Source organism: Gavia stellata, chromosome Z (genome assembly GCF_030936135.1).
Source record: "Gavia stellata isolate bGavSte3 chromosome Z, bGavSte3.hap2, whole genome shotgun sequence".
NCBI lineage: Eukaryota > Metazoa > Chordata > Aves > Gaviiformes > Gaviidae > Gavia > Gavia stellata.
Genome location: NC_082637.1, coordinates 17,021,771 through 17,048,442, shown reverse-complemented (window position 1 = coordinate 17,048,442; position 26,672 = coordinate 17,021,771). Strand labels below are relative to the sequence as shown.

At 39.1% G+C, this 26,672-nt stretch overlaps 1 protein-coding gene across 1 annotated transcript in view; it reads right to left on the bottom strand.

Annotated features, from left to right (window-relative positions):
- Positions 1-618: 618 nt before the first annotated feature.
- The window catches only part of GHR (growth hormone receptor), a 127,210-nt gene continuing 101,156 nt past the window's right edge, over positions 619-26,672 (bottom strand). The window contains exons 5-11 of the mRNA XM_059834431.1: positions 15,159-15,288; positions 12,746-12,906; positions 11,553-11,731; positions 7,887-8,058; positions 6,925-7,015; positions 3,686-3,755; positions 619-3,428 (exon numbers count right to left, since the gene is read on the bottom strand). Of these exons, the coding sequence (XP_059690414.1) occupies positions 2,466-3,428; positions 3,686-3,755; positions 6,925-7,015; positions 7,887-8,058; positions 11,553-11,731; positions 12,746-12,906; positions 15,159-15,288 (1,766 nt within the window). The 3' untranslated portion in view covers positions 619-2,465. The remainder of the gene's footprint in view (positions 3,429-3,685; positions 3,756-6,924; positions 7,016-7,886; positions 8,059-11,552; positions 11,732-12,745; positions 12,907-15,158; positions 15,289-26,672) is intronic.

Sequence of the window (26,672 nt, the reverse complement as noted above, 5' to 3'; positions counted from 1 at the left end):
CGTCACTGGACGTCTGTGTAGAGGAACTGAATCACACCCTGAGTCCCCTGGGAGGAAAGGGCTCACCCTTGTCTAGCTGGATTCCTCCAACAGCTCCCTCCCTAGCTCTAGAGAGAGAAGATAGGCAGTAGTACAGTACTAAGTTACACACTGGGAGACATTAAAGGTACGGCATTTTCCATAGAGACAGACTATCTGACATTTCAGAGTTCATATAATGCTAGGTTTTAACTATCACTACAAGTAACTATGGAGGTTTGTCAGAATATCTGATTTGTGGATTCAGCTGTAGGCATAAATCTTGAACTAGTGTAGCTTATTTATTTGCAACCACAGGCTGTTCCAGCCAAAGGTAAACTGGTCTGCTAAATTAGTACACATGTCTTGGCCAGTTCCAGGCACAGCATGTCCTATCTCCATCTATGAATTTAGGTTTGTGCTTCTATTTTTGACTATATACATATCAATCAATGAAAACACTGATCTCATTAGGCATTGCTTCTAAGGAAAGCTGCATTCTACTTTATTCAGTGAGACATACTTGATTTCTCCTAATAAAATCTCTATTTTCCATAAAAAATTAATTATCTGCAATAAAACACATTGTGTCAGGACAGATCAAAGACAATACATTTATTAAACTTTGAGAAAAACAAACAAAACACTGACATAAGGCAAGTTAAATAGAAACTGAAAGACACATCTTCTGACCGGCATATAATGGCTTGTGTGACCAGTAAAGTACCAAAATGACATTCTGAGTTTGATTGAGGTATTTAACTATTTTTGGCAATAGAAACAGAGTAAGAAACTTCTTCCAAACACACACATAGGCATTACTTGCATTAGTGTCTATCATCTATGAAATTTTATATGAAACTAAATAATGTAGCTGTTAGAAAAATATAGCAGCAAATTAGCAGAATATCTAATGCACATTTACCATAAAGTACGTGCTAAACTTAAAAATCACACCCAATAGTTGGGCCCAGTCCTGTAGCCCTTGGTCACAAAGAGAGCATCAGTGAGTTCAGCGGGAGACATCATGAGCAAGACCTGCATTCGCTGCACTTCATACACTTCTGTCCAGGTCAGAGAAAAGAAATGAACGCCCCTATTTACTTTCTAAGAAGAACCCTGCTATGATGAAACTATGTCCTAGGAAGGTAACTTCTGAAGCAATAATAGTTCATTGCAAAGCTCGGTCAAGTTCTTAATATATGTAAGAACAAAGAGAGCTTCCCCACTGAGTTTCAGTTTTCTGTCCTTTCCTTCTGAAAGTCTGCCTAACGCTGTCAGAGGAGATGCTGTTAGGCTGCAAAAACAAAAAACGCTTTTGAAGAATACTGTATTCAATTCCCTTGTTTCACTGAAGTCTTTTAATCCTGTTATAGCTTAAAAATGAACTGCTGGCTAACTCCTGAAGTCCTTATTTTATTTTTTTAATCAAGACTTCATGTGGCACAAACTAATAAATGTAGTGATACCTTTGGCTGTAGGAGGACTTCAGAAGTTGGTCAAATGTGAAGAGATTATGCTGCTAAGTCACCAGAGCTTATTCATGCGTCTCAAAAATTTTGAGTGAAAGTATAATTGCACACTGTTTAATACTGTGGTCAACAAAATTTTGCTTATAAAGAAGTATATTATTAGCATTAACCAGGATCTGATGAAGAACAGAAAAATTTGCCCAAATATTTTCTATATTTTTTCTACAAAACTTTAAATTGAATGTATATTTCTATATTAGCTACCATAAGAAAGTAATAGAATCAGTTACTTTAAGTTTCTACAGTATTTCAAAATTTCTCTACAGGTTTCTTTGGAGGTATAAAATGGCTCTGTAAAAATCTATTTTTTCTTTTGGCTGCGAACAAAACTTTCATAAAACAGAAAACTCCTTTTTAAGATTGCAGCGATTATATTCCTTAGATGGGTTATCATAATTGAACTACAGTGTGTAGTGTAATAGAAAACGTTTATGTTTTTATGACTAAAATATTAAAATATATTTTATTAATTTCTATAAATCAAAATAGATGTGTTATTTATTCAAGCTACTTCTGTTTTTTCACCTATATCTTCAGTTCCAAATTACTGATATAAAGATCTCAGCCCACAGCACAGTTTTTACTAAATTCTTAGACTTTAAACCACCTGATTTTGAGCTTTATCAAAATGTATGATTTACTGTACATTAAACTTAGTAATTCCAATGTTTAGTATCACAAAAATCAACAGCACAAGAACAAGACAGTCACTGCTAGTAAAACAGTCTCAAGACAAATTCATAGATAATATTTACAGAACACAATGGGAATATTTTGATGAACATTTTCTGTTGCAACATTTCAGATAAAATTATAAGAATCACAAGGAACTTTTAGACTTCATTTTGGTTTCAGCATACAAGCCTGAGGTGACTCTCTGCTGTGAAATACTGCACACACCTAGTCAAAGAAGAGCTACGGCATGATTTTGTTCAGCTGGTCTGTGCTCACATAGCCACAAGACATGTTGAATTCCTTGTCTGGCACAGGCAGTGCAGTTGCATTGAGCACAAGGCCTTGTGGAGAGTGAACGATATGAATAGACGTGTAGTCTGGGACAGGCATCTCTGAACTTGGGGTTTCTGCTGTTGAAGCTCCAAGATTGACACCGGTAGTGGTAAGGCTCTCTGTGGTGAAGTAAGTGTCCTCGTTACAGCTTTGCTCCTGAACATGCGGCTCATCCTCTTCGTGGGAGGTCACAGCAATACATTTTTTCACATCTGCCTCACAGAAGTAGGCGTTGTCCATGGTGAAGTTTTGCTCTGTGCAGCCTTCACACTGTGCTCTCCCCATCTTGGATTTCTGCCCTGGTGAAAGTACAACACTGCCTGCTGGAGTAATATCACTCACTTGCGTGTAAAAGTCAGTATTTGTCAATGAATTCTGGTTACTTAGCTGGGTATGGACCGATGGTCTAGCTGAGTCAATGCTGTTTGCAAAAGGTGGCCACGGCTGGCTATTTTCAGACTGTGTACTCGTATGCAGCTGTTGGGTGTCTGTGTCAGCAAGGCTTGGAAGTGACTCATCATTATCTTTTCTATCAAGGCACAAGAGATCCTCTTCTTTTTCAGTTACCTTTTTGAAATGATCAATATCAGAAATGGCATCACATGTGTCACTTGCACTGAAGTCTGTCTCTGGAATATCTGGTTCACAACAACTGGCCCGTCCAGAATCATCATCCTTTGCTCCTAAGCAACTGTGTGATTTCAGATGATCTTCACTCAGGAGCCTGTCAGTATCTGAGACTCTGTTCTTTTCATCAGGGTCTTCTATGTCCAACTCAATAAACTCAACCCACAAGTCATCATTGTATAGCTGTGTCTTGTAGTTGTCATGGCTGGCTAAGATGGAGTTCACTTCATCTAGCTTTCCTTTCTATAAAGCAAGAAAAAATGAATATATAAAGGAGATAATAAAAATGGCTGTGCTTTTTATGATGTTAACTTAAGGAAAGGTAACTGTAGCTGATGTAATAATTGCAAGGGCTTTTTTATTATTTTATGAAAACTAATTCTGTGGCAACTCCTCCCATGTCATAATTTTTTCCTACAAAATTTTTCTGCCTGGGACAACAGTTGTCACCTGCTACTACTACAATGATTCCCACTGTAGATTTTAGAGCACAATATTACCTTCAAGAGATCTGGGTCAATCCCTTTAATCTTTGGAACTGGCACAGGAGGAAAAATCAGCATTTTTAACCTGGAAAAAATAAACGGTGGCTTTTAATTGACAGTGGTCCTTTTTGAATAAGTTAGAAAGAAGAGAGACTTACATTGCATTTATACTTAATCACTTCAAAACGGAAATGTTTGAAGATTCAATTTCTAATAGTCCTAAGGAAAAGAATGATTCTTTTCTCTGATTGCAAATAAAACCCCAAGTTTTCTGCAGCCTTCCTTACTGAACTCACATACATTTATGTGGGAATCCATTTTGGAGTCCAGTCTTTGATAATTTAATGCTCTACAGAAAGAGAATAAATTCCTAGAGATCTGTCAATAGTTTCCTTTTTTACATAATTTTCATAGGAACCTGATACAAGCCTCAGTGTGCAGAGTGACTTTTCCAAAATTTTTTTTTTTAGGGACACAGTAGTGTTGCATAAGCCTAATAAATTTAAATAGGGGAATAGAAAAAGGGAGTTGGTGGAAAGAGTGAATTACTTTAGAACTAATAAATAAAAAAGAAACACAACTGCAGAAATTTAGGCTAGTATTTTGCCATCTCTAAGACACTTCCATTTTCTGAATTACTAACGTAACAAGAAATATACAATAATGACAGGGTTTTACCCTTTTAGAGAAAGGACAAGTAACTTGCTTATGCATGTGCAAACTGTGGAAATACATATTATTCTAAACGTTCATAAAGTGAATTTCTAATTCTTTGAGGGGACACAAAAAACCCCCCAAGCCTGAATAGAAGGCTGATTTTCCATTAATAATAATCCAGCAGTAGCAGGTCAGGCCTATCTCCTCCATTTTACCTCCCTGCTTCTTTTGCAAACAGATAAACTGTATTTCCCAAAAGGAAAATTCCAACATTCTCTTATACTGGGTTACTTGCCTATTTTAGAAAGTAAGCTGTGGGAATGGTAGATCCAAATCCAAATATTAGTTTTGCTGCATTGTTAGTGACCTTGGTGAGGTCCAGAGAGTATCAGAGGAGTCTTAAGGATTGCTAGAGAGAAATTTTGGCACCTTCTGCTTAACTACGGCAGGCCCAAATTCCCCACCTGTTTTTGTTTTTGGCAGACCCTCAAAGTTCTGCCCAGCAAGCCTCAATGAGAGCCAGAAATCCAGTAATTTTCTACCTACGCCCTGGATGGGCTGTGTTAGCTGTGCACTGGCTGGACTCTCGGTACCAGTTTAAGACTTACAGTTGAATACACAAATCAGCTATTTTGACAGGATTGGGCACTGCTTCTAACGAAACAAAGGATTTTACCACTTGCTGCCTGGACAAATCATTCAGGAGGGAGAAGTATGGTCTCCTCCTTTATTAGCCTTGCATAAGTGCATAAGGTGAGGCCACACCTCAAATACCGTGTTCAGTTTTGGGCCCCTCACTACAAGAAGGACATTGAGGTGCTGGAGCGTGTCCAGAGAGGGGCAACAAAGTTTTTGAGGGGTCTGGAGCACAAGTCTTATGAGGAGCAGCTGAGGGAGCTGGGGTTGTTCAGTCTGGAGAAGAGGAGGCTGAGGGGAGACCTCATCGCTCTCTACAACTGCCTGAAAGGGGGTTGCAGAGAGGTGGGTGTTGGTCTCTTCTCCCAAGTGACTAGTGATAGGACAAGAGGAAATGGCCTCAAGTTGTGCCAGGGGAGGTTTAGGCTGGATATTAGGAACAATTTCTTTACTGAGAGAGTGGTGAAGCACTGGAACAGGCTACCCAGGGAAGTGGTGGAGTCACCATCTCTGGAGGTGTTCAAAAAACATGTACACATGGCACTTCGGGACACGGTCTAGTGGGCATGGTGGTGCTGGGTTAATTGTTGGACTTGATGATCTTATAGGTCTTCTCCAACTTTAATGATTCTGTGATTCTGTGATAAGTCAAGCCTGCATCTCCTAAGTCTGAATATGGCCTAACCCAATGGCATCTGTCCTAGGGAGCCTGGTTCAGATCTAGTGAGATCAGAGTTGAGGAAAATATGAATTGGTATCTTTTCAGATACAGGAGGAAACTGAGCCTAGCTATTTTGCATTGTGGGAAATCTATGCAGCCTGCTCTTCTGCAGAAGACATTGCCACTCCCACCACCAGGTGCACCAGTTTGAAGGAAAGGGTACAGGCCCACAGGTCCAGAAAAACTTTCCAGATGAAGAGTCCTCAGTGGAGAAAAGCCTCCTCCAGTAGTCATGATTAGCATGGAAGTTATTAATGAACTCTAATCAGAGTCATGCTTCAGCCCTCAGGATCTTCTGTGACCAAGCCATTCCTTGCTCAGTGTGCAGACCTTAGTGAGCTCCTGGTCCCATGTGTGAGTTGTTCTTGACCCATTCTGACACTTTTGCTTTTGTCATGCATTGTATCTGGAGCCTTGCTCTTAACTCTGGGACTGGGATGCTATTGCAGGGAGTGGCTTCCTGAAATTAAGCTCTACCAAAGCATAGGGCTGCTTGCCTAAATTATTTTTTTAGAGCTGCTCCAACTGCACCATATTGCTTTCATTTCAATGACTTGTCCTTATGCTGATTTGTGCAAAACACCTCAGTGCTCATTCTCAAAGTGTATATACAAGACCACTGACAACATGCATGTGTGCACTGGGGCTTGAGCACGGTGTTGCTCCATAGTCTAGGACAGCACTATAACATCCAAGCTGAATCGTTCTGCCAAAAACTGCCCCTGAACACACATATTAGGGGATGAATTCACTTTGAGACCATTTTGTCATTTTTACATATATGTCATTGTTTCATTTTTATAAATGACACAACTTTATAATTTTTATAAATGACACAATCCCATCTTTGTTTTATTTTATTCCTATTATTTATAGGAGCTGCAGTCTACCCACAGAGACCAAATACATTTGTGTGAAACTTTTGAACAGTATGTGGGTAAAAATAGTATTTACAAAATTTGAATGGACTAAAAAACCAATCCCCTTCAAAGCCTAAGTAAATTAACTATGCAAATACTGTAGAATAAATGATCTGCAATCCAAGAGGAAGAGGAGCTGTCAAAATAATCAGATTCCCACTGCTGAAGGCCCAGTACATACATAAACCAGTGTCCATGTAGCTTATGAGAATGGACAACAATCCTCAAAATAGTTTCTAGTCCCCCAGATTTGAAGCAATTGAAGCACCCTTTTTTTTAAGCTACAAGTACATAAAATCTGACAAATAAAACCCCTCTACCTTGGTTGTTTAGACAGCAGGATTAAGATCACTGTTATGGCCAGCCCACATGCTCCAAAGATAACAACTAAGAACCACGGAAACTCAATTTCTGAAACAACAGAATAAAAACATGTTAGCAGGAATCTGCATCTCTGTTGCATCTTTAATTTCAACCTTCTCTTCCATGACCTGAGGATTCCAAAGTGGTAAAAACTGACAGGAGAATTTTTGGTTACTTAAATGTGAAAGTTCTGTGTGAAGTAGAAATAAAAGTACCCTTTTGGTCTCAATAGTTTCCACACTGCATTTGTGAGTCCACTGAGACTCCTTTCAAAAACAGACTGAGTTTTTAAATATAACTAAGATCTTAGTACAGACAATATAATATATAAGTAGCTCAGACCTGAGAATGCTTTAGGAAAAGGTACTGTCTCATTCTTTTAATAGAAAAAAATGTGGTGCTCAATGGCTGTTTCTTCTGTCTTTACTAGCACTTAAAAACAAGTACAAGACAGAAGTAAGAATCAGAAGAACACTCACTGCTCTTCATAGTATCGAGCAGATTAGAAAAGCACATCATTCTGATAACAAACTTAGCCAGGAGCATAACAATTTAATAGAAGTGACAACTCTTCTCTTCACTAGTGTAGTGCTCATTTTAGATGATTAAGTATGAGATTTAACTCTATTTTAGGCTCTATAAGATGTTCAAGAGCAGTTATTATTTCCGATTCTTAAAGCTATATGTATTTTTGCTCTTTGATGAGCTGTGAAACAGTCTTGATGAGTTTACTTCTGAACTTGTATATGGAACTTGTACATTCTCAATCTCACCAAATTATTTTCATGTAGTAGGCTGAATTATCAATCTAGTCAAGCATACAACATCAACTGTAAGGAGAAAAAACCCCACAACAATACCAAAAAGACAAAAAGACAGCATGGTTATAAAAACACTTTGCTGCACTTCGCTTATTTACCTTCAGCACAATGAACAAATTCAATGCCTGTTTGAGAAAAAGATACATAAAGGATTTCACTGAACTCCCCAAATTTTTCGGAGGTACGTTGTCTTGATCGGACTCGTATCTCATAATCTCTTCCCATCTTCAGAGAGTACAGTGGAACCATTGTTGAGAGCCTGGGTTCTAACTGTAAAGACAGAAGGACTGTGATTTATTTGTTTGAGTTGTACTGGCAATCTTAGACTGCTTCTTGATTTCAGAAATAAACATTTGAAGGCATTTTTGCTACTTGGAACTGTAAGGGTACCATGAGAAGAGTTCAGAGACAATTCACACCATTTACTTTCTACTTACTAGCCATCTGGCTTTGCTGTGATTCAGGGGACCGAAAGTGGAGAATCCAAGTTCTCTGTAAATACAGTCAGTGAAGTAGGGCAGCTGCCCCCAGTTACATGCCATAAGTAGGTGGTGTGAACATCTCCTACTAGTCTTACCGAGTTGTAAATCCTTTTTACTGTTATAACACAACATTACTGACTTCACAATGCCAAAAAACTTGTTAAAATAACACATGACCTGCTGTCACGCTGAGCTGTGTGACTGCACTGCCTGCATGATTCTGGCCCTGTAAGAGGGCATTGACACAGACTGCAGAGCAGCTGTTTGTCACTAGTCAGCTGGAGCCTCTGGGACACTGAGAGTGCTCCCTTGGATGGGGGCACCAGTGGCAGCAGGCAACACAGCAACCATGGCAATGGCTTTCACCAACTTTAACAGAAAAATGGTGAGAACTGGGAGATGGGCAGTACCAGGGAAAGGTTCAGAGGTACCCTGGGTAGGCATAGCACAGGGTGGGGCACCCATACAACACATGGAGATATTAGGCTGTATATCCCATGCAGTGCAGGGAGATGAGTTTCGCATCCCTCAAACTAGTAAGCTCTGTATCTCAGCCACAGTGCTGTACAGACACAACAATTGCATTCAGCCGCTGGAGTTAGTACTCCATGCTTCCCTGCCCTAGGCGCATGTCACTGCAGTGTGAAATGGACCTTTTTCAGCAAAAATTCAACAAAATAATGAGAGCCAGCAGAGTCCTCCCTGGTCCAGCCCTTTTCACTGCGGACTGAGCTGTGATCACCGATTTCATCCCACGTTAGGTGGATCTGGGCCTGGGTTGTTTGGGTTTTTTTTTAATAACTCAAAAGACCAGGCCAATCTAAAATATGATAAATAACTAAAGGAAACTTAGACTTTCAGGATTTCCTATCACACATACATTTTTAGGCACTTCATAGAGAGACATTTCACAATGAAGCTATCATTCTTCACTATTACTGAGACAACGTATGTTTTCACACCTTGTTTGAAAAACACAGCAGTCTCACAGGTTCTGTATAGCTATTGCTAATCATGACTAGTAAACTTGGATAGACATAAGGGGGGACAGAATTTTAGTCTGGTGAATGTAATGGGCAACACTTCAAGATAAGAGGATAGAATTTTAAAAAGATACCCAACAAGGAGTGAAGAAGAACGATGACATTTTTTCAAACTATGAGCCAGATTACATTTGTCTCTGTCTCATGAACACCCGCTATATGAGGGTGGGGATTTTATTGCTTTTAGGAAGATTCTCAGAAAATAATTTTGATCCTTTTATCAGTGTAACTTACTGTTATAATCCTCTTTCAATTCATAAGTTATCTGGTTTCAATTAGTAAATGGATTGAAAAAAATGAATGCTGTACATGAAAAATCAAACAGGTTCATCTCAAAACGTCTAAAAAAACTACAAACAAGTCTCAGTAAGGGGGAGACAGTACAACTTAAGCACTATAAATTAATTTTTGTATCAATTTTTTGAATCGGTTATATGTACAAAGCATTATGGTATATTTAAGCAGTCAAAGATTATCCTTTGTGTAAATAACTAGTAATAACAGTATAACTAGACATTTATCTCTTTACTGCTTCAACACTCACTACAGAAGATATCTGTAGAAAAGAATGCAAAGAGTGAAATCGTTGCTCCAATGCTGTTTTTCAGTTTTGCTATTGCCTTAGGTCAGACCAAGATTTTGTTCAGAAATTTCTTTTTGTGCTCTGATAGTGTCTCAGGGAATTATGCTGTGCTTGTGCTTTTAAGCTGAAAGGCACAATAACATAAAATATATACAGCTGCAGTATAACATAATCTATAGTACTATTTTTCTTGAGGCAATTATAGTATTCAGCAATTCCTTATTTGTTTTCTGAAAGAAGAAACACTGATCTTCAAACCCTTGTTCTACTGAGAAGAACTATTCTCAAGGCATGCTGAGATTATTGATGGCACTGGAGCAAGAACAAAGCTTTATTAGGGTATTTATACGACTGATACCTAAAGGCCTATACAAAAATAAAAAATGTGCATTTTTAAAGAGGTATCCGTTTTGCTACCTGCTGTTGTAAATCCCATAAATACTCTGCAGATTTTCAAGTTCTTAAGGAGTCTTGATCTACTGCGTAAACTTACCTCATTTCATAGGCTTTAAAATATAGAGGCTGTACAGGAAGTATAGCTTAAATCAGTATAGAGAAAAATTCCGTCAAGTATTAGAAAAAAGTTATAGACATTATAGGCCTGTTTGGCTGTAGACTTACTAATAAGGAGTAGGATAAACAGAAAATACTAACATTGAGAAGGATCAGAGGTCAGGAGGGGTCCACAGTCTTTCACAGATGGAGGCAAGCAAACCAGTTTGGTTATGTTTCAATTGGTAAATTTGCCTTTTGTAGATTAAGACAAATTCACAACAGTATTATCTGCTTTCCTTCTGTCATTTAACTCAGTTCATATTAATAAGAAAGTAAAAAAAGAGTTCTGCTTTGAAACAATGTTCTTATTGCATTGAACTGGTATTCAGGAAGAGTCTCCATCTACAAATAGGCCACAACACACTGGCACTTAGCCTACGCATTCAGGTAAGCTGGGTACAATTTCTTCCCTGTAATAGGAAAACTAACTACTTGAGAAGTTAACTCATTTTCAAAAAGAAAACTTAAAAGATTTGGGGTTTATATATATTTATATATATTTTATATTTTCATGGACCATCCATATAGTCACAAATTTGCCATTGCTGCCTGGTACTAAATCTGTCTGTCTTATCTATGTTGCATTATTTTTATTTGCTTACTGTATCAAATTTAGAATTATAACTCAAAGCTTTTGCTTCTTTTTTTAATCTACTGAAATGATAATTATAAATATTAGAACTTTACAGGTACCCTGAAGAATCTGGACTGACATGGTGACGTTTTCCAAGCAAAATATTCCTGTTCCAACTACTAAAAATACCATGCGCTGTTTCAAAAAGCTGAGGTTTAAGAAAACAATAGAGAAGTATTTTATCCTTGAAAAAACTTGTATATATCTGACTATTGCTATACTTTCTATTCTAACACAGGGATTTCAGGTTTTGTTATTGTTATCCTGCACGCCAACTATCTTGACACATAAAGTTACAATGTTTGCTAGAAAACTTCAGAAGGATATGGGTATATTGTTTAAGACTTAAGGTATCATCTAGTTAGCAATTAGAAACCTGTTGCTTTTCATAGTAGTACAAAAGCATTAGGGACAGAACAAGCCTGCACTGTACTATGACTAATATAGAATAAATATTTGCTTCATACCTCCTTCCATTTTGTCTCATTAACTTCTTTGTACTGCAATTCATACTCCAGAGTAATCCATCCCTTCTGAACATCTGCTGTTGGTGGTGGATCCCATCTTACTTGGATATCCCCATGGATCCCAGTCTGACTAGTATTTAGCAGAGTCCAGTTAAGGTGGACAGGGGGATCAGGTAGTACTGTTTAAACAGAGTATTTGGAATAAAACAGACAGTTTTCAACATGAAATGATCATTCTTACTACACACTGTTAAATGATTTCAGGACTAAAAAAAGCATATTAACAACATATTCGCTGATTAAAATCTAAACCTATGAGCCAATGACAAAGTCCCTACAAGTCTGGTAACAAGAAGGCATGCTGACATTGGCAGTGGACACGGTCTGCATAAATCTCACCTGAGTGACTAATAAAGAAGGCTAAGAATGCATTACCTATTACACTACATTTCCCCATAGCAGCTTATAAAACACTGAGATATAAAAAATTCTCCATCAAAATTTAAATTTAGAGTTCTCACTAGAAACAAAAACAATAGGAGTAACACAGAAAGATAAACGAAATATTTAGTACCTAATATAGAAGTACATTAAAAAACTATGGTATCTGAAAATTTAATCTAATTTTGCTCAGCTGCAGAAAAGACAGCAGCGGGTATTCTAGTCACTTGCAGGAATAAATTAATTACATATACATACACCACCACTCTGAACAAGCAATAACATCTATAAAGTCCCAGGCAGTCACAATTCATATTGCAATAAATATAAATTCTAGCTTAGAAATGCTAAACATCCTGATTCCGTAGATTAGTATTGATTCAGGAACAAAAAACTTTTCAGTTCCAGAACATTGCAGAATTAAGATTTTAATGCCATCCTTGCTCACAGTGAACAAGGGGATGTAGCATTTATAAGAAAGGGCACAAAGTGAAAGCAAAGGCAAGCTCATCTGCACTGGTATTCAGAAAGAGAAACTATGTATTTGCTTTTATCCTTTTAGCTTTCTTCCAATCTGGGCAACATTTTCTGGTGTGGATCACATTACGTATGTTACAAACGCAAATCCCTTCCTATATATCATATTTTTCAGAAACTAACCTTTAAATACAGTATGAGTAATATAAAAGCTTATAGCATCACACCTATTGTGATACAAAAATGTAGAGGTAAAATGCATAATGGAAGCATACCTATTTCATCAACGCTGAAACATTTTTCATCAAATACTTCATCTTTATTGGCAAGCTTAACACAATATGGTATCCAAATAGAGGTGTAGGATGTGTTGAAATAACAGCTATTTTCTCCTGCAGTGATATAATCAGGGCATTCTTTCCAGTCTTCATCATTCCTAGAATGACAACAAAAAAGTAATATACATGAGAGAGAGATTTATCGATCTTACAAAGTACAAATTATATATGTTACAAGACACATTGTTGATAAGTCATAACTTCTATGGAAGTGAGAAAAACATGTCAATATTGACTGTGATTTACAATGAAACCAAACCACTATCCAACAAACTTGCATAAATGAATTTAGGTTCTTGTGTACTGTTAGTAGCATTTCTATGCTTTGGATGCTGCTTCCACAAGAACAGTCAGAGAGCACATCTTGCTATGCTGGTAGGTGCTAATGACTACCAGCAAGCACAACCTTAGGTAAATTTGATATGCATTTAAGCAACTGTTGTTCAGGCAAAATTAAATTGCAGTAAGACGCCCACCTACATAGTGAGGTCTGAAACACTGAAAGCCAGTCCTTACGGCAGATCAGTACTGCATCACCTGCAAAGCCAAGGACAGGGGAGTGTGCTGCCCTGGGGAGCTGAACCGGGATGTAGGCACTGGAGCATTGATTGTTTGCAAGGGCAAGTGCCCAGGGGTGGTGGCTGCAGGAGACCTGGCACAAACCAACCCAGGACTGCAGGATGTGAATGAAGGGAAGAGAAATACAGCGCTGTGAGTGAGGAAGGACTAAAATTCTTTGGGATACAGAACTTCTAAAACGCAAGCTTGGAACTGCTAGCAAGAAACCTCTTACGTTTTTCCATTCTGACTTTGTTAAAAAATTCATAAATGTTCTTTGTAAACAAAAGAATTGCAGCAGGAAGTATCACATTCATATATTTAATTTTATCTCCTAAAAAGACAAACCAGCAGTTATAAAAAGTGGCATGAACTTTCAGACTGAGAAACACTGCTACTTGTGTAGGGTCATTTTCACACGGCCAAGCTGAAACTACTCAGCAGGTTCAAAACCAAGAAAGTCTTCAGTTAAAGCAAAATGGGAACGACCAAATTGTTAGAAATAGTCTACAGGAAAAGTGACAGACATTTATTCAGTATTTCTGAAGTCACTTCAGAAAAACAAATCTCATAGCGAACAGATCTGCTGTTGCTGTTCTTTATCTTGATACTATCTCTTAGCCCAAATATAGACCAAACAGGGATCTTTTCAAAAATTACAGTCTTGGTTTGTTAAAAATACACCGAAAATGCCTTTTCTTACTAAGAGCCATTGAAATTGTACAGAAGGAGGATTAAGCTAAATCAATTATGCCAAGTGCAGCCTTCAATACTGGAGTGGGTGCTTAAGAAGTAAAAAGGCAGATGCTACATAAATTGAGTAAGAAGCATTTTTGCCACTATGCACCAGTCTTGTGCTTAGCTGATGAGACCAGATATTTTTCTAAAGGAAATGCTGTAGCTCTGCCAGAGTCAGGACTTGATAAAGGTGTATGTGGTTAGACACTATGGCTTGTGTTAAGTAGGAGACTGGGTTAGATGACGGAGTTCAGTCCTGAGCCTTAAGCATTGCTTGCACATTGAAACAGAAATATTTTTAATGTGGATGTTCAATCTTTTATTGCGGTATTCTAATTTCTAGGACAAAGATGAAATATGTGATCTGCTCAACCGAAGTGGTACTGCTTTATCAAAGAGTTTAATTAATTTTTAATGTTTGTACCCTCATGGTACATGCCACTGACAACTGCCAGCTAAACATTTACACTTAAATAGTGGTTTTAACTTGGATCCCTGTATTTCTGAGAAGCCTCAGAAAAGTAAGTAAGAAAGCCTGCGTTGCCATTAGGCTTAAGTTTGCTAAGCAAGTGTGTCAACAGCAGTAGAAGGTGTCTGTAGATCAGACTTCTACCTAGCAACTGATCAATGGGAGCTTTAAAAAACTTCAATAAAAATTTGAAAGGGCCTTGTATCCAAACTCCGCATCTGTGCACAGATATAAGAAATCTCACAGTTGCAAGTTAGGTTGATAAGGAATAAATTGAAGATCCCTATTAAAAACTCCTTTCCCAAGCCATATACTGTTCAGTTTTGGATTCTGCAACCTGGACCTAAATTTGGTAAGAATGTGTTCTTAATTATCTGCCAAGTAACGCTTGTCACTGCAAATTGCTTAATAATAAACAACAAATTTTGACATTTTAAAATATGCACTTAAAACACAGTTTTATGCCCTTAAAAACACTATGGCTTATAGCATAGCAAAAAATTAACAGCAATGAGCTAACAGGCATAGGAAAATATATGAATTCTCTCTCTTCTCCTCTTTCTTTTGTTCTTTCCATATTATTACCTTTTCATGTACAATAGTTGTATTGTTCCTGGAGCAGTAAGGTTATAAAAATTTCCATCAGTCCAATAACATGAAAATGTCTCCAGTTCAGGTGATCTGCACTTGCTGATTTGTGGCCACCGCAAAAGGTCTGTAAGGAAAAATGGCAGGGGACAGAAGGAGACACATTAAACAAATCCGTAAGCCAGACTAACATGCTGTTGAAATCAAATTCAGCATTTTCAATGAATAATTAACTTTTCTTCCAATTCCTTATGTACAATGAGGCCAGACTTAAATTCTTCGTATGTGCATGTATGTAGATGACTACCTGTAGGAAGCCAAATTTGAAAGACAGGTCAAGCTCTCTTTTGTGCAGTGTAGAAGTGTTAGTATCACAGCCTGACAGACAGCATGGGGATCTACCAACCCTATAGCTGTAGTTGAGTAGAATAGAATAGACTATTTCAGTTGGAAGGGAGCTACAACAATTATCTAGTCCAACTGCCTGAGCAATTCAGGGCTGACCAAATTAAAGCATGTTGTTATGGGCACTGTCCAAATGCCTCTTAAACACTAACAGGCTTGGGGCATCGACCACCTCTCTAGAAAGTCTGTTACAGTGTTTGACCACCCTCTCAGTAAAGAAATGCTTCCTCATATGCAGCCTAAACCTCCCCTGGTGCAGCTTTGAACCATTCCCATGTGTCCTATCACTGGACACCAGGGAGAAGAGATCAGCACCTCCCTCTCCATGTCCCTCCTCAGGAAGCTGTAGAGAGCAATGAGGTTGCCCCTCAGCCACCTTTTCTCCAAACTAGACAAATGCAAAGTCCTCAGCCGCTCCTTACAGGACATGCCTTCCAGCCCTCTCACCAGCTTTGTTGCACTCCTCTGGACGCATTCGAGGACCTTTACATCCTTCTTAAATTGGGGGCTCAGAACTGCACACAGTGCTCAAGGAGAGGCCGCACCAACGCTGAATACAGCAGGATAAACACCTCTTTTGACCGGCTGGTTATGCTGTGCTTGTTTAGTTCAGCACAGATATAACCTAATTAGCCCTGCGCTTGCTTTAAAGAAAGTGTGGTACTGCAGAGCTTGGCATTAGACTAACCACAGCTTAGTATTTACCCAGCTGAGCAGTTTTGCAATGTGTCTGCTCATTAGAGTAGCTACCTTGAACTGCGTTCGTGTTTGTGTATGCAACATTGTGTAGATGCAACCTTGCTCTGAGAGAGATAAGGACAGCTCTAAGCATGTGCCTGTTCTGCCACATGCCGCTTCTATATTAATAATTTCTGTTCTTTGTCAAAACTGAAACGATATAGGGCCATGAAATGACTGGTACAACTAGTCAGCCTCATCAACCCTTGTGAGAAAAATAAAAACAGAAGTTGTGGGTATGACTCACAGCTTTCAAAGTAAGTACTTAAGTCTTTCCTGATTTTTAAGGGTCTAATGCCAATGTTTCCTATTTGGCCTGGAAAGCTTTCCAGAGGGAGATCGCATGCGCATGGAAGTGTCTATGTCTCTTCACTGACTATCTGGGAAATATGATCATTTATTTAAGAAAACTTCTCCATAAGGCACTTAAAATGTAGATATTAGTCTGGTGTTTATGATTGGTGAAATGATCTCTGGCCAGGGAATGACATGATGCTACCGGACTCTGCATGCAAAGTTCTTTGCAAATATTTTTGCAGTATCACAATGTGAATATCATAACTTAAGGCTAGATCTAAGATAGAAATGTTTTATGATGAGGGTGGTGAGACACTGGAACAGGTTGCCCAGAGAGGTGGGAGCTGCCCCATCCCTGGAAACATTCAAGGTCAGGTTGGACGGGGCTTTGAGTAACCTGATCTTGTTGAAGATGTCCCTGCTCATTGCAGGGGGGTTGGACTGGATGATCTTTAAAGGTCCCTTCCAACCCAAACCACTCTATGATTCTATGATAATATTTGGTACAAAATATTTACACTCAAAGTTGGAAAAAGTATTAAGGTACAGACGTCCACACGCACCAGATGCTTCCTCCTATGCGTGAGGGTTTTGTAGCCTTCCTGCATGTTGATTCCTTTATTTATGGCTCAGACAGACACAGTCACTCAATGCCAGAGCAATTTGTATTTCTTGGGCTTAATCGTTCAAATTGTGTGCTTTATTTTACACACTGCCCAGCATCCACATCAAGCAGTAACTAATACATGAATATTATGAATTTCTGTTTTGCTCGTCCCATATCATTGCCTCATTTCACACTTTGGACATCGAACAAGGCCTGAACATATGTATGTAAATAAGAGATTTCGTAAATTGCGTGGCTTACACGCCCCCGCCCCCCCACCCTCCCCAAGCATTTAGAATTCTTCTTGCCAATCTAACTGATGTTTGATTGGAAAGATTTAAACAGAGAGGTTTTTTTTTCTCTTTCTTAGCCAGCATGTTCCATTTCACTGAACTTTAAATAAATTTCTTTTTAAAATTGAAACAAATTTTGAAATGAAGTGTTGCAGCAAATGGAAAAAAATCATACTGTCCTTTTTCAGAAAATATTGAAACAAAACATTTTGACTATCGTGCCTAATTTTGTTTGGGATGGTATTCAATATTTGACAGCTTTGACCTAAATCCCAAAATGCTTTTGATTGACCTTGATTTGTGCTTTTACACGTTTTTACATCATTCATTAAACAATTTTCATATGGTACAAATCTTTGTTAAAAACAGCACATGATCATGAAATTGCAAACTGTCATAACGGAGATGCAAAATATAACAGAATAAAAGATTCAAGAACAGTATTGTATTTGTAACTTCCTAAATGTATGAATGTTGCAGCTTTCAAATGTGAACATTCTTTTCGATTTAATTGAAAATCATTGTTTAAAAACAAAACAAGAAAAAAAAAAAAAGAAGTTTTGTGCCTTTACTTCAAAGACATGAGTAAGATTGCCTGAACTGCATAATACCTATAATCAACACGACATGAGTCTCTCCTTCTTCTATAAACAGATAGTGTGCAAGGAAGTACATGTTATGGCTTTTCCTGTTGCTATCCTCAGATACATGCATCAAGAACAAATACAGCTATTTTTACTGAAACAAGTTAAGAATTTGAGAAAATGATACACTGGAAAACCCTCCTAAATTAGAATACTTCTGTTGATGCCTGCACCATATTTATAGCTAGAACATACAATATTTAAAGCCCATGCAGACCATGTCCTCATCTCCTGGGCTAAATAAAGTCACACTGTCAGCTCTTAACATGGTGAAATGAACTGAATGGAATCAAACTTCACTTACATTTTGAGAGGTCCAGCAGGATCTTACATATAGGCTCTACAATGTCTTAATAATGAATTATGTTCAATTCATCACCTTTATAGACAAGCTAAATTAAAGACTGTAAGACGTACAAACTCTTCCAGGAAAATGGATCATAACACAGCCAGAAGTGTCATCAGTTACAATGGAGAGGATGAGCAAAGCACACAGAATACAGATTAAGACTTGGTCTCTTACACCCTAACTTCAGAGGAACATATCCCTAAGGTCCCACTTCCTTTTCCACTTAATCTCTTAATTCTTTTTCTCACAGCTGTTCCTTCAACAAGCACAAGAATTTTTGAGCAGGAAGCAGTTTTGTTTGGGATTCATCTCCTCTTGGCTGTAAGAAAAAATATCTTCTGATTGACCGTTTCCAGTTTCCATGTCAAGTGTCCAGCCTTCAAAACCGCAGGCCTTTGTGACTGACTGGAGTAAACTTTGTCATATTGACTTGTATAAGGCTTGGCACTCTTGGGGTAGATCTCTTAAATTCCTTACTTCCCACACAAGTCAATTATCAACATTGTACAGGACCCTGTGTGAGCTCCATCTCCTGAACAAACTGTACCAGAATGTGATAAATGAACACAATAGCTCAGCTGAATGCATTTAGGCATAAAGGCAGCAGGGTACTAAAAGTAAAGGCTGTCAAACTGAGAGTTTAAGTAGACTAGAAAAGCAAAACAAAACATGGATACACACTTGCTCTTTTCCTACCTGATCCAATCAGTTCCAGTCAAATTGTCATGAATAAAACCACTCATTTCATTCAAGATAATGGCTTGGCTGAATACACAGATTCAACAGTAGAAAACATGGAAAAAACTGGTAAATCTGTGGCTTCCACTGTGACTACTAAGAAAGGTTGGTAGGACTGTTCCTAGTCCTGCCCCTGGGTTTAGCTGAAGGTAAAGGTTCAGCTGCCACAACTGTGCTGCAAAAGAGTAAAATCTCTTCACATTCTGCTCTCATTATGTTATGACCACAGATTAACCATGGTCTAAATTCTGGCTCAGCCAGAAGAAATTGTGCCAAAACAGTAGCTAAAACAATAGTGCGGTTTACAGAAATAATCAGGAATGCAGATGTGCCATCTCTTCTGCTTACAGTTGTTTGTGGGCCACCAGCCTGCAGTTTTCCATTTAGAGTAGTTTCAATACTATATATTCTTTAATCTTTAAAAAGAGAATACGGTACTGTAACTGCAGCTTACTGGAAGTTATATAGAGATGGACTTTAAAACAAACAGAAAACCCCCTAAAATCTAGAGGTGTCAGAAGGCTAATTTCTTTAGAGACGAAGTTCCCTTGGTTTTTTTGCTTAAAAGTCCCTCCAATGAAATTTAACTTTACAGGGAGCTAGCCTTGAGTGTGGAAGAGTAAGGAACTGAAGTTTATAGCTGGGGTGTAACAAAATAGGTTATCATCATCTTGGGGAAAGTCCTGCTGCCACCAGAGCTCTAGTACTTCCTTGGGAACAATGGTGGAGCAGGACACAAGTTGTACAGAAACGTCTCTTATTAGTATGGGACTTAGGTAGGTAAAATAATAATGAGGATATGAATGATCCAGAAAAATCAAAGTAACTAAACAGGAAATGAAAAAAGAGGATGTATTTTTGCTGAACAAAAGGAAGTATTTCTGGTTGTGGTAATTTTAGAAGGCTTATGTAGAATTATCAGTTATCATAACATACGATACCTATCAAACCTAGAGCAAACTTAAACTTACAGAAGAATAGTATGTTCCAATATGTAAATCAACAACAGAAGAAACCTTATGCAACAGTATATATCTTCATATAATCCACTCTCAAAGCATACACAATGTGGCACTGCTGGAGTATAATTCAGAAAGATGGAAATGGAAACATAAACAGGGGAATTAACTACATTTAAAATTGGAAACAGTTATGAAGACCTGGAGTGTTATTTACTGTAGCTCAAATTTGTGCATTGAAAGTGAATGCTCTATCAAATAGGTTCTGCTCCTGAATCCACCAAGCTCAACAAATGTTGGGCAATTTACTTTAATAAGGGCAGGTTGATTTCTCCGATACCAGGAAAGTCTGATTTGTTCCAATTACGAAGCAAAATGAACAACATTTGCTGTCAGTGGATGATATTTTAAATAGGTACAGTCTAGTACTAATAAATTGTCAGACATCACATATACAGAGAGTGGGATGCAGTAAGCGGAGACAACAACCAGGTCACTTCCACATCAGGCTGCTTGCTAGTCTGACTCAGCTTTTGCTCTAGGGACAACTTGTCCATGAATGGCCAACAGTAAAGTTCTGGAACAACATTTCAGGAAAAGAAAATAATTTCTTTCAAATCAGTAATAAATAAGATCCTTTTGCATGAAGTATTCAACAGAAACAAAACGAAGTTTAATAACCCTAAGATACTATATTGCAGTGAAAACTGAAGGCAAATGCTGCATAAGAGAATATGTTGCCCATGAGGCAAGTCTAAATACTGCAATAGTTCTTGATAAATACAGGTGTTTTGCTGAGGAACACGAAAGAGGAATATGTTTTCACCTCTGCATTGAAGACCAATTTGGTGACTGCTACTTTTAGCAATAGTATGTAGGCGTCTCCACATAACAGATGGGGGGTATGCACAGTGTTTTGGGGAATGCCAGAAGGATTTTTTAGCAAGCTTGCAATGTAATTAATGAACAAGAAAATAAAAAAACCCAATCCTGAAGCTTGGTAACACTGAATGAAGAGGCAATGTCTCTTCTCTTTCAGGTTCTTCTCTTTCAGAACAAACGTCTCCCTTTTTTTGTCAAGTAAGATTGATATAGTTAAAAGAATAAAAGCCTTGCAGAAGCAGAGCTTTTCCATAGCAAGGTCTGATGGCTGTGCTGGTTTCCCACGCTGTCTGTACTACTGAGGGTCCACAGAACAGAAATCAACATGGCTCACTGATGTGGTGTCCATAAGGGTACACTCAAAAATTAAGTAAATAAAACTGAGGACTGGGGGAAAAACAATCATGCGGCATTACTCAGTACTATTGCCCATGAGACAGTACAGGGATGAGCAAGGATGTGGACATGTGCCATGTTCCATGGTCTTTGGCATGTGTTTTCCAAATCATGCTCTCCCATGTGCAGTGGTGGAATCACATGATTTCCGTTACAGGCAAGCCGTATCAACTGGCCTGCCTACATATATAACATATAAAAGGAAGCAGAGCCGGAGGTCACAGCATTTGTAAATGAAAGGCAGTTAATGTAACAAACCCATTTCCAATTACCTCTTAAATGCTATATAGTTGTAACTCAAATTGAAACTACATTTTCAAGAAAGTATGTACAAAAATACAATACTGATTAATGCTTTTATCTGTTATGGCCATTGCTGTAAATGTTCAGTATTGACAAACATTAAGTGGTTGGGCATATGAGGAAATATGGAAGCACAAATGAGGTCCCACGGGCAAACAGTATGTGCAATAAGCAAACATCACAAAAGGTCTTCCATGCCCTTCTCAGAGCAAACGAATTTTACAGTACTGACAAAAATCTCCAACATCCTTCTTTCTCCTGCACATGTGCTAGAAATTTCCAGTGTGAAGCCCAGTTCAAAGTTAATTGCTGTCTAAAAGCAAAGCCATTGCTCACCAATATGGAGCATAATAAAGCCACCACGCAGTGGTGAGGGGATGTCCTAGCAGAGACACAGCTGCTCCGAAGCTGCCAGCTTCCCAGCAGAGATGGGTGCTCAGAACCAGGACAGATGTTTTTCCAGAAAGACAAGCTGAAGTATAATCTGAGGAGTGGCTGAGGGAACTGGGGTTGTTCAGCCTGGAAAAGAGGAGGCTGAGGGGAGACCTCATTGCTCTCTACAACTACCTGAAAGGGGGTTGCAGAGAGGTGAGTGTTGGTCTCTTCTCCCAAGTGATGAGTGACAGGACAAGAGGAAATGGCCTCAAGTTGCGCCAGGGGAGATACTGACTGGATATTAGGAAAAATTTCTTTACTGAGAGAGTGGTATCACAATGGAATAGACTGCCCAGGGAGGTAGTGGAGTCACCCTCCCTGGAGGTATTCAAGGAGCATGGGGACGTGGCATTGTGGAACGTGGCTTGATGGGCATGGTGTTGTGTGGTGTGGGTGGTTTTTTGGGTGGTGTGTTTTTTTTTTTTTTTTTTTTTTTTTGTGTAATGGTTGGACTTGATGATCTTGCAAGTCTTTTCCAACCTTAGTGATTCTGTGATTCTGTGATCCCCAAACCAGGCTCCAAGCTGACACTCATCTCCTCAAAATCTAAGTGGAAAATCCTTGGAGGATCTGGGGAGTAAGACTGTTAGGTGTGAACCCAGGTTAAGAACCGCAACCTTACAACGACCTTCATGGAAAAGTCGCGCTAGGGCACCTCTCGATGGTCCTGGCTGAATCTGATCACTTACCTCCCTTGTTTTAACGTTACAGAATCACAGAATCCATTAAGGTTGGAGAAGACCTGTAAGATCATCAAGTCCAACCATCAACTAACACCACCATGCCCACTAAACCATGTCTCACAGTGCCACGTCTACATGTTTTTTCAACACCTCAGTGACGGTGACTCCACCACCTCCCCGGGCAGCCTTTCCCGATTACCTCCTTTCCTATAAACCAGAAGGTGTGCAGAGGGGGCACTTCGACAGCACTGGGGTGAGCACCCGCACAGGATAGCCAGGCTTCGGTCGGACCGGGGGACAGGGCGGGTCCCAGCCTGGAGCGCCAGAGCCCGGCAGGGGCGGCCGGGGCCCGCGGAGCCCCGCGGAGGCAGGGCGCTGCCGGCCGCTGCAGTGAGCGCATCGCCGCGTCAGGTGGCAGCAAACGGCCGCGCAGCGGCGTCGGGAAAGCAAACAACAGGCGCGCCAACCTGGGAAGAACATGGGAGAGTGTTTTCACAACGGAGAAGTGAAGCACAGCTAACATCTGCAGGGGGAGTGGACAAAGGGAGCAAAAGCAAGAGCAAGACGGAGAAAGAGACAGGAGGAAAAAAGGATGAGAAAAGAAGACGACACTTTTGGAAAGAAAAGCGCGAGAGGGCACAGAAGTGTGTATGAGAGGAAGACAGAAAAGGGTAGCAAAGACTTGAGGTGAGGACAGAAGAAACATAATATTGACAAACTGTAAATGAAACGTGGGAGCTGATGCAAACTTGCAATCACACTGTCACTCAGTTTAAATAGTGAATCCGGCACATACATATCCTAATAGCCTAGGGAAGAAATGCATGTATCTGGGGTCACCCAAAAGAGATACTGTGGTGAGAGACTGGAGGAGAAAGCAGGTGGCTGTAAGGACAGTGTGAAAAGAAACAAGCAAGCGATGACACAGTGCACCTCTGTTTAAGGATGCCTGGAAAAGAATGACAGCGCAACAGAAAGAGTGAGGTCTACTCACAAATCTAACAAGGTTTCAATCATTAGGTCCACTATAATCAGTGCTCCATAAAAGCAGGGTCATGAATTTGCCAGATTTCATTAGACAGACGCAGCTGTGTATTGTCAATTACCAATCACACTATGTCCCAAACTCTGTATTTCATCATCAAAACAGTACTGGTTATGCACAAATCCATCCTGCTGTTTCTTGTTATTTATTTCCCCTCCACACCCTCGTTACATTTGAATGAAGTAACTCACGAAGATACTGACCCTCAATCTAGCCTTGTTCTTGACATTTGGTGCTTTTAATTCACGCTGCTTTTGGGAGAGCAGAGTCAATCTGTAAATTCTTGTACTTCCCATTGTTGAACTTTCAAGCTACTTCTGGCTTCTGCAGATTTTAACCATTCTTCAAAATAATGACTGCCTGATTTATGTGCAAAAACGCATGCATACACAACAGAAAAATCCTGCTTCATACTCTACAGAGATTTTCATGCAGTACAAATCATCAATCTCCATCTGAAATTTGAAGTAGTAGAATTTGGTGTGGTTTTCAGTCAAGTGAAGTAATTGAAGGAAAAATGCCAGTTCTATCCACAGAACAACTATTTCAATGTCTTTGAAGGAAACTCCCAAAAGTCAGCAGCAATCTTGTTCTTCAGTCCAGAGGGAAGTTCCCTGTTACAGTCACCATATATCAATACAAAAACTAAGGAGACAAAAAACGTCCAGAGGCTGTTAGTAGGAGGATCATTTGTTACCTTCCACACCTGGAGTGAAACTCCAAGGGACATTACTGACTCGTCATTTAGAGATTCCTCTGAGAAGTCCTGCCACAAGATCCATCTGACACAACAAGAGCATGCGCACGAAACAAAAGTTGAGCCCTCAAAACAATCCGAGGAATTACTTCCCATGCTCTGATCAGTGACAGTGATGACTGAAAATTATATGTGGCTTAGAATACCTGAAGACTGAAAGTCATGCTGATTCTTCACGATTCTTCGCGATGAGAACCACCCAATTTCATCTTTACAGAGACTGTGAAGTATACAGGGGCTTAAACAGTATTTTCACTCTTCTTGCACATCTGGACCATAATATCTTTTTTTGGGTCCCAAAGAAGACTGAATTGATTTGAGTATTTTAGTACATTCTGGCATGCAGTATTTCTCCTGTGCTTTTTGGAGTGTCTGTTTTATTACTCTAGCCAGGATGTTTACTCTTTCAGTAATTCACAGCTTTATTATTGCAATGAATCATGAACTATGAGTTACCAGCTTCAAAGAAAATCCAGTGAAATTTTAAAAACAAACTAGAGAAGAATAAAAGTATTGTTTTTTGCTCTATTTATCCTCAAACTTAGCGAGAACCTGAGTCTTTGCAGGTTTGCAGTGTTCTTGTAAGAGCATCCTTTCTAGTGGGTTTCAAAAGGAAATTGACTATGACAACAGTTCTGTCACCTGCTTAAGTAGAGTTCTTGTAGACCTACCAGGAATGTCCTTTTAATAATATTTATAAAGCAACAATCTCCACTCTTCATTGTCAGAAATCAAGCTAATATTGTGATATATCATGTAAAAATCCTACTAATTTACAAACTAGTTTTCTTTGAAAAAACCAACCAACCAACCAGAGTACCAAGGAGTTCTCAAGTCCATGACTTAGATACATGCTTTGGATCCCAGCTGGACTCTTGCACACGAAAGGAAATGTATGTGACATATATAAAGTTACAAACAGGGAGTATCTGATGTTCTTCCCAAAATGGGAAAGTTGCTGAGCTGGATACTTTTAACTTACTCTGAAATTCAGGATGATGTAAATACCAAACGAGAGAGAAATCATGCCAATGATATTAGACTGATGGAATTAAGTTAGCAGTGGAAAAACATATTCCGCCCGGCTCCCCGCCCCCCCCCCCCCCCCCCCAAGTATTGGCAATTTGGCGCTCGGATGAACAAAGCACTAGAGAACACGCAAACGGGGAGCACTCATGACTCAGAAGGGAGTTGAGCTTAACAGAATAATACATATTTTCCTTCAGCTTTTATTTCTGTGATCTGGCTATGAGCCTAAAAGAATCTTCTGACGATCTGTACGGGGCTGAGTGCCTGAAGTAAGCCTCCAGACTCATCCTTATTTTACTATTGCAGAGGAGATTTGGACAAAACAATCATATTCAAAAGCACAGTGGACAGATCTATAAAGGAAATCTCTTTTTTTTTTTTTCTGACAGACTGCCAAAAGTGATTTAAGTGTCATGTAACCTTTGCTGAACTTGACTTTCTCTAACACCCGTTCCCCTCTTTGTGAGGACCCAGTGCTGTCAGTCCTGGGCTTCAGAGCTTAGTTAGGGAAGAGTCACAGACAGAGGTGGTAGGGGCTTTTCTTCTCAGTACTTGAAATATAGGATCCAGAGATACATTTGAAGTTTGATCACTGTTAAAAAATGGGCCTTTCTCAATTGGCTTGTTTCCCATCTTCCTCCAATGTCTTTTCATAAACTAGTTTTTTCAAATAACCATAGGAGGAGTTTAGAGGGAAGCCCTGTTTTTTTTTAATGTGAAAACACAGCCATTTCCTGACTGGACAAAACGAAGAGCAAACATTCGAATTAACTAAAGACCAACCTAGGTCTCTAGAATTACCGTTATTTTAGTCTTTAGCATGCCTAGGAACACTCCACTTCTGACAAAAGCACGGAATTTAAGGATACTATGCCAAGGAGGGGCTCATTCCCCTGAGTGACATTCATGCAGAAGCAATACAGTTTTCATGGTTTATTTAGATTAACAAAA